The sequence below is a fragment of the Bufo gargarizans genome, chromosome 4, assembly GCF_014858855.1.
Source record: "Bufo gargarizans isolate SCDJY-AF-19 chromosome 4, ASM1485885v1, whole genome shotgun sequence".
NCBI lineage: Eukaryota > Metazoa > Chordata > Amphibia > Anura > Bufonidae > Bufo > Bufo gargarizans.
The window spans coordinates 152,794,668-152,803,881 of record NC_058083.1 but is presented as its reverse complement, the minus strand read 5'-3'; the positions used below and the strand labels follow the sequence as shown (position 1 = coordinate 152,803,881).

Below are 9,214 nucleotides of genomic sequence, written 5' to 3'. Positions count from 1 at the left end.
GTGTGTAGGAGATACGGTCACGGTGTAAGCAGTGTGTAGGAGATACGGTCACAGTGTAAGCGGTGTGTAGGAGATACGGTCACGGTGTAAGCGGTGTGTAGGAGATACGGTCACGGTGTAAGCAGTGTGTAGGAGATACGGTCACGGTGTAAGCGGTGTGTAGGAGATACGGTCACGGTGTAAGCGGTGTGTAGGAGATACGGTCACGGTGTAAGCTGTGTGTAGGAGATACGGTCACGGTGTAAGCGGTGTGTAGGAGATACGGTCACGGTGTAAGCGGTGTGTAGGAGATACGGTCACGGTGTAAGCAGTGTGTAGGAGATACGGTCACAGTGTAAGCGGTGTGTAGGAGACACGGTCACGGTGTAAGCAGTGTGTAGGAGATACGGTCACAGTGTAAGCGGTGTGTAGGAGATACGGTCACAGTGTAAGCGGTGTGTAGGAGATACGGTCACGGTGTAAGCAGTGTGTAGGAGATACAGTCGTTTAATTCTCCATTGTCACAGTATTTATAGTTACCTAATCAGTATTAATTACAGTCACTCACATTGGTTGAATTGGCACATGGATACACATGTGAGCAGTAACGCCACGTCAAGGCTTCAACCCTTGTTACTGACCAGTCACACACCATGCTTTTCATTCATACGCATTTGGTATTCCAGATGTTTTGGACTACACCTCCCATAATACTTTACCAGCATGATGGGAGATGTAATTCACAGCATGTGGACAGCCTATGGGTGCCGACCTCTGAACTCGCGGTGATCACAGTACACAGGAGCAGCTCGTCACCTGTCAGATGCCCCTTCAATGCTCCCGCCAGGGCGCGGGCCTCACACATGGGCTTCTTCTTACCACTTCAGGTACTTTGTGTTCCATAGGAGAACATGCTGGTCAGAGTTGTGACACAATTTTTTTTATTAAAATAGTTAGAGCAAATGGCAGAACAGACGCAGTGCAGCAGACGGACGGTGCACATATACACAGCAGACGGGGATTACAGAATCCAGTGAGAGACGGATTTGGTGGCAGGTGTGTCCTTCTGGATGGGGGCCGCTTCTTATCCTTCTCCAAGTGACGAGATGACTGCAGTTTCGTAGCAAAAAACATGCCATGGCATAGGAGATATAGGGAATTTTTTATTTTTTTTGTTAAAATAGGGTTGTACACATCTAACACACAGGCCACAAATATAATACACTGCCCCCCCCCCCCAAATATGCTGCACATACATCCCCCAATATACCGTACCGCACAGACAGTCCCCCCATATACTGCACAGACAGCCCCCCCATATACTGCACAGACCTCCCTATATAAATGAGCAGACACCCCCCCATATACTGCACAGACAGCCCCCCATATACTGCGCACACAGCCCCCCCATATACTGCGCACACAGCCCCCCATTTAATGCGCAGACAGCCCCCCCCATATACTGCGCAGACAGCCCCCCCCATATACTGCGCAGACAGCCCCCCCATATACTGTGCGACAGCCCCCCCCATATACTGTGCGACAGCCCCCCAATACACTGCGCAGACAGCCCCCCCATACACTGCGCAGACAGCCCCCCCATATACTGCGCACACAGCCCCCCCCATATACTGCGCACACAGCCCCCCCATATACTGCGCACACAGCCCCCCCATATACTGCGCACACAGCCCCCCATATACTGCGCAGACAGCCCCCCCATTTAATGTGCAGACAGCCCCCTATATACTGCGCAGACAGACTCCCAAATATACTGTGCAGACAGCCCCCCAAATATACTGTGCAGACAGACCCCCCCATATACTGTGCAGACAGACCCCCTATATAATAGAACCTATATATAGGAGGACAATCAGTCAAGAACCAATATGAGAATAGCTCCTGCAAAGGGTTAAAAGTGCTTTTGGCATGGATATTCATGTTTACCCTCGGCGCTTGCGCACTGGGACGTAATTTTTCCCTACCATCACATTGCGCAGGCGCGTCTCGGCTCCCAGACGCATGCGCAGGTTCCCGGCGTGCTGCTAAGTTCAGCCTTAAGATTTTCACTAGAGTGTCCTTTTGGGCATGCGCAGATGGAGAAAAGTGAGACACGCCCCCCGACGTCATCGCTCATGCGACAGGAAGTCAGAGGGTAGGGAAATCTCACGAGGTAGGGCAGTGTAACGTGTCACCGGGAGGGCTCAGTCAGAGTGAGACGTGTCGCTTGCCTCTCTTCCTTTCCGATCATGGCTCCTAAAAGCAGCAGCAAGCAGCAGTCTGAGGAGGATTTGCTTCTCCAGGACTTCAGCCGCAACCTCTCGGCCAAGTCTTCCGCCCTCTTCTACGGCAATGCCTTCATAGTGTCCGCTATCCCGATCTGTAAGTGTCCGGGCCTCAGCCCATTCATCCTATAGACGTGGCGTTCCCGGCGGTGGGGTAGATAGGGCTCGTAACTGAGGGATAGCCTTATACACTGTGTATGCACTCACTGTATAGAGAGGGGTTGTACAAGGATAGCCTTATATTTGGTGTATGCACTGCACTCACTGTATATAGAGATGTACAAGGATAGCCTTATACACTGTGTATGCACTCACTGTATATAGAGGACATGTAGAGGGATAGCCTTATACACTGTGTATGCACTCACTGTATATAGAGGGGTTGTAGAAGGATAGCCTTATATACGGTGTATGCACTCACTGTATATAGAGATGTACAAGGATAGCCTTATATACGGTGTATGCACTCACTGTATATAGAGATGTACAAGGATAGCCTTATATGGTGTATGCACTCACTGTATATAGAGGAGATGTAGAGGGATAGCCTTATACACTGTGTATGCACTCACTGTATATAGAGGACACGTAGAGGGATAGCCTTATACACTGTATGCACTCACTGTATATAGAGGACATGTAGAAGGATAGCCTTATATACGGTGTATGCACTCACTGTATATAGAGATGTACAAGGATAGCCTTATATACGGTGTATGCACTGACTGTATATAGAGATGTACAAGGATAGCCTTATATGGTGTATGCACTCACTGTATATAGAGGAGATGTAGAGGGATAGCCTTATACACTGTGTATGCACTCACTGTATATAGAGGACACGTAGAGGGATAGCCTTATACACTGTATGCACTCACTGTATATAGAGGACATGTAGAAGGATAGCCTTATACACATTGGGGTAGATTTATCATCTCCCTTGCAACCGAAAAGTGGTGTTAAAGTTATTTCACCATCCTCGACACTTTTCTGAACAGGCGGCGTGGCCATGGCCCTGACAAGTTTACACCAATTTTCTGGTGTAAATGAAGCCAGAAATCTATATCTCACAGAACTGTGTTCATTTTCAGGGCTGTACTGGAGGATATGGCACATGGATCTGGTCCAGTCTGCTGTTCTCTACGCAGTGATCACGCTGGTCAGCACCTACCTCGTGGCCTTCGCTTACAAGAATGTTAAATTTGTTCTTAAACACAAGTAAGAGTTTTTTTATATTTATTTATTAGTTCCAATGTCAATGTATGAATGTATAATGGAATTCCAAATAAAGCGCAGGGTTCTGGTCACACTGTCCTGGATGGTCTCCGTACACAAAGAGAACATGCCAAGCACACAACTCTATGCTATGGTTGCTAACGACTCCTGCATTAACAGTATTCACTCTTTATCTGCGGTACATTTGGCCAAAATAACCCTATTGGTGCAGGTAGTATGCACAGGGTAGGCTTTGGGGGCTTTGACTTGCTTCCAGAATCTGATGGTTTCAGTATATAGATGACTTGTATGGAATTGCTATTTCACCATTACTTTATTTTTATTAATGGGGTTGTCCAGCTTTGGAGCTGACCGCCCCTGTGGTCCTCCCCTGCCCCCATGAACATTAAGAACCATCTCACCTTTCTGTCATCCCACCACTGCTCCACTCACAGCAACTTCTTGACCCCGCAGGACCAGGAAGTCACTTGGTCTTGTGACATCTGTGGCCAATAACCACCCTCAGCAGTCACAATGGCTTCAATCACAAGATTCTTCCTGGTCCTGTGGGGACCACAGACCAGTATGTTTAGTTTTTTTTAATGTTCAGATTGACAAGTGCCAAGGCCAGACAATCCCTTTAATGTACCAGTATTGGAACGCTGGCATTGTCTTCTGCTGACTGGCTTATAATCTGGTCAGAGGGTAGCTGAGCATACAGTCTCATTGACTTCAATAGCAGCATCAGCGTTTGACCTGTCTCAAGAATAAGGCTTGAACTTCTTTTTCAGGGTGGCCCAGAAGCGGGAAGATGCTGTCTCAAGAGAAGTAACCCGCAAACTGTCTGAAGCTGACAACAGGAAGATGTCTCGTAAGGAAAAAGATGAAAGGTAAGCGGCCTGGACAGTGGAAGCCTAGTATATATGTTACACATTGGTGCAGCTCTGCTGTGATTTAATGCCTCCCTTAGATGGGGCAGTGAGGTTTAGCTGTCAGATTAAAACCTAAAATTAACTACTCAAAATATTCACGGATGCTTGGCACAGGCTTTGATTTTCTTATGTTTCTTCTGATTCAAGGATTCTCTGGAAGAAAAATGAGGTTGCGGATTATGAGGCTACTAACTTCTCCATCTTCTACAACAACACTCTGTTCCTGGTCTTGGTCATTGTCTCCTCATTCTTCCTGCTGAAGAACTTCAACCCTACAGTGTATCCTTTGCAGTTTGATCATTTTTGTGATACTAGACATGTGGTTGGTTTCTATTAGATTTTCTTGCGGTTACATCTTTATGATCCTCTCAAAGCAGTACTGCGGGGCCGTATTTCAAGAGTGCTGAATTTAGAAGAAGTGCCTTCTAGAGTTGCACCATTCCCAGTAGAAGAGGCACTTTACTTAAAGGGAACCTGTCACCGGGATTTTGTGTATAGAGCTGAGGACATGGGTTGCTAGATTGCCGCTAGCACATCCAAAATACCTAGTCCCCATAGCTCTGTGTGCTTTTATTGTGTAAAAATAACTATTTGATACATATGCAAATTAACCTGAGATGAGTCAAGGACAGGACTCATCTCAGGTTCATTTGCATATGTATCAAATAATTTTTTTACACAATAAAAGCACACAGAGCTATGGGGACTGGGTATTTGGGATGTGCTACGGGCCATCTAGCAACCCATGTCCTCAGCTCTATACACAAAATGCCGGTGACAGGTTCCCTTTAAGTTCTAAATAGCTATATATTCAGCCCTGATGTTCCTCCATGAATAGGATCACATTAGAGGCTTTCAGCCTCTAGCATGGTCCTGCGGTACTCATGGTAACTGATGTTTTCTCTACTTTGACTAGCTCTTCCATCCAGCGCAGGTAGTGGAAAGTGGTGGTCATAGGTGCCAGCAAAGTCTAAACTAGGGCTGAAACGATCATTCGAATAACTCGATTAAATCGAGTCAAAAAATTCATCGATGCAGTTTCCCTGCATCGAGGAATCGTTTACTTCACATGATCACGGAGCGGGAGGGAAATTAAGCGTCTCACTCACCGCTTCCGTGTCCTCCGGAGGCCAGAGAGGCAGGACTGAGCCGGCCGGCACAGCGGAGGGAGGAGGAGGGAGTCCCTCCCTCCCCACTGTGCGCGGCTGCCGCTGAAGACCAATAATGACAGAGTAGGAGGAGGAGGGGAGGGACTGTGGCCACTGCGCCACCAATGAATGTGCCGGCCATATCCCACAGGGTCCCCCCCCCATCATTGGTGGCAGTGTCAGTTCCGATCGGAGCCCCAGCAGTGTAATGCTGGGGCTCCGATCGGTTACCATGGCAGCCAGGAGTCACGCTACTGAAGTCCTGGCTGCCATGGTATGTTAGTGAGCAGAGAGCAGCGCATTATACTCACGTGCGCTGTGGCCGCCGGTCGCTCCTTCTTCTGTCTATGCGGCGGATTGCTAATGCTTACAGCATTAGCAATGCGCCGCACAGACCTATGAGAAGGAGCGACTCGGCCACAGCGCACGTGAGTATAACGCGCTGCTCTCTGCTCACTAACATACCATGGCAGCCAGGACTTCAGTAGCGTGACTCCTGGCTGCCATGGTAACCGATCGGAGCCCCAGCATTACACTGCTGGGGCTCCGATCGGAACTGACACTGCCACCAATGATGGGGGGGGAGGAGGGGGACCCTGTGGCCACTGCCACCAATGATTAATACTGGGGGGGGAGGGGGGGGGTTGCGTTACCAGAGGGGGCAGGCAGATCAGAGGCTGGGGGGAGGGGGGGAGGCAGATCAGAGGCTGGGGGGAGGGGCAGGCAGATCAGAGGCTGGGGGGAGGGGGGGAGGCAGATCAGAGGCTGGGGGGAGGGGGAGGCAGATCAGAGGCTGGGGGGAGGGGGGGAGGCAGATCAGAGGCTGGGGGGGAGGGGGGGAGGCAGATCAGAGGCTGGGGGGAGGGGGGGAGGCAGATCAGAGGCTGGGGGGGGCGGCAGATCAGAGGCTGGGGGGGAGGCAGATCAGAGGCTGGGGGGGAGGCAGATCAGAGGCTGGGGGGGAGGCAGATCAGAGGCTGGGGGGGGAGGCAGATCAGAGGCTGGGGGGGGGAGGCAGATCAGAGGCTGGGGGGGGAGGCAGATCAGAGGCTGGGGGGGGGAGGCAGATCAGAGGCTGGGGGGGGGGAGGCAGATCAGAGGCTGGGGGGGGAGGCAGATCAGAGGCTGGGGGGGGGAGGCAGATCAGAGGCTGGGGGGGGGAGGCAGATCAGAGGCTGGGGGGGGAGGCAGATCAGAGGCTGGGGGGGGGAGGCAGATCAGAGGCTGGGGGGGGGGAGGCAGATCAGAGGCTGGGGGGGGGGAGGCAGATCAGAGGCTGGGGGGGGGGAGGCAGATCAGAGGCTGGGGGGGGGGAGGCAGATCAGAGGCTGGGGGGGGGAGGCAGATCAGAGGCTGGGGGGGGGAGGCAGATCAGAGGCTGGGGGGGGGAGGCAGATCAGAGGCTGGGGGGGGGGAGGCAGATCAGAGGCTGGGGGGGGGGAGGCAGATCAGAGGCTGGGGGGGGGGGGGGGGAGGCAGATCAGAGGCTGGGGGGGGAGGCAGATCAGAGGCTGGGGGGGGGGAGGCAGATCAGAGGCTGGGGGGGGGGGAGGCAGATCAGAGGCTGGGGGAGGCATAAGGAGAGAGAGTGGTTAATGGAGGCTGCAGGCACCACCTTGGCATGTATAAAGTTATTGGTTTAGAGAGGGGTTAATGAAGGCACCTCCAAGGTGCTTTCATTAACCTCTTCAAACCAATAACTTTATACATGCCTAATGCCAAGGTGCTTCCATTAACCCCTCCAAACCCAATGGGCATGTATAAAGTTATTGGTTTGGAGGGTTTAATGGAAGCACCTTGGCATTAGGCATGTATAAAGTTATTAACCCCTTCAAACCAATAACTTTATACATACCTAATTACGTACGTTATTTTAAGTAGCTTTTTCTTATTAGATTACTCGATGAATCGAGAAATATAATCGATAGAATGCTCGATTACAAATATATTCGTTTACTGCAGCCCTAGTCTAAACCTATCCATATATTTTAGACTGCTTGTTCCTTAGACCCCTCTTTCTCTCTTGACTCCCACCCTCTTACATGTATTCTGAATAGAAAGCCCCAAAAACAAACGGGTTGGGCAGGTTAAAATCCAAAGGCCCATTCCTTCTCTTCACTGACATCTTCAAGTCAACAAGACCCCTGTACACATTGCATGGTTAGCAGGATCAGCCGAAATGGATCTGTTGTGTTTATAACTCCCTTAAAGGGATTCTACCATGGACATAGTTTATCACCCTTTTACAGGATGGTCCCGTAGGGGTGAATGGAGCAGTGGACTGACATGTGCACCATCACTCCATTCATACAGAAGACTTTTTTTTTTTTTGGATGACTGGGGGAGACCATCAGCGATCACACTTCATGATTGTATGCAGATAGGTGATAAATGAAACTTGTGGGGTAACACCTTTAAGGGGACGGCCAAGCAGGCGCAGCAGTTGATGGTACTCGCATTACCTGACAGTCCATTCTGAAGCAGTAGGTGGGTATTTGGAGCCAATTTGTAGAATGCCCATTGAGGGCTTCAGAGTCTAAAAAAACATGTACATTACTCACCTATGTGTGGAGGTCTCAGTGAAGTAATACAAGTTGTTAAATCAATCCCTGCTGCTCGGGAATGTTTTTCTACTTGCTTCACTGGGGCAGGTTGTGTTTGGCTGTGGTTGTTTTGGCTGGATGTGTACGTATGTATGTGTTTTATCCAGAAAGACAGGCATCAAGTAGCCCTTGGAACAATAGACAATGGTCAAGAGAAGTGCATGAGAGGGTAGTGTGGGACCTAGATTTTGAAGTGAAGTCACATTTATGTTGATGGTAGTGACAGCTTTCTTTTAGATTAAAATTTTTTGCACTTTAGCAATATTTTCATGTTTTTTCCTCACGTAGGTTTCCTTAACTTTTTACTTCAGAAACTACATCCTGTCTTTAAGTGTTGCTTCTGGCCTTATTGCGCTGCTGTCTACTGGATCAAAGTAAACGTTCTATAACCGGACAAACAACTTGGCGTAGAGAATCGTTCTATGTATTTTTTTTTTTGTGTAATAGGCAACATGTACAATAAAGATTGGGTTGGATTTCTTTTCATGTTTTTACCATTCATTTAGTTCAGTAAGAGCTGGGCTTAAATCTAGAGTGATCATTTCAGCTCCTGAGCGGGCACGGTCTTTAAAAAAACATCTGCTGTACATGTACGGTGAAGGATGTGAAACACTACAGAAAATGACATAACATGAAGCCCCATCTATCACTGGAAAAGGCTCAAATTGTTTACATAACCAAGCAGGAAAATGATGATTACACTTACCGGTAATCGGATTTTCCTGACCCCACGACAGCACCACTGAGAGATGGCTCCGCCTCCATGGACAGGAAACCTGTAGCATAAAAAGGTGGAGCCGCTCTCCCACCTCAGTGGGTTTACAGAGCATGAGAGGGACTCCCCTTTTGGTTAATTCGACTTATACACACACATTTTTTTTTTTTTTTTTTTTGCATCACACCACGTGAACTTCTTCACCAACCACCACCTTAGGGAGGGAATTAGACGGGTGCTGTCGTGGGGTCAGGAAAATCCGATTACCGGTAAGTGTAATCATCATTTTTCCCCTCCCCCACGACAGCACCACTGAGAGAGATTACATAGAACTTCA

The 9,214-nt window shown here is 49.3% G+C and overlaps 1 protein-coding gene across 1 annotated transcript; it reads left to right on the top strand.

Annotated features, from left to right (window-relative positions):
* Window positions 1-2,173: 2,173 nt before the first annotated feature.
* SSR3 (signal sequence receptor subunit 3) lies at window positions 2,174-8,643 on the top strand. The gene is made up of 5 exons (XM_044289918.1): window positions 2,174-2,361; window positions 3,356-3,482; window positions 4,271-4,369; window positions 4,559-4,690; window positions 8,474-8,643. The coding sequence occupies exons 1-5, from the start codon at window positions 2,229-2,231 to the stop codon at window positions 8,538-8,540; spliced, it is 558 nt and encodes a 185-aa protein (XP_044145853.1). The 5' UTR covers window positions 2,174-2,228; the 3' UTR covers window positions 8,541-8,643.
* The last annotated feature ends 571 nt before the right edge of the window (window positions 8,644-9,214 follow it).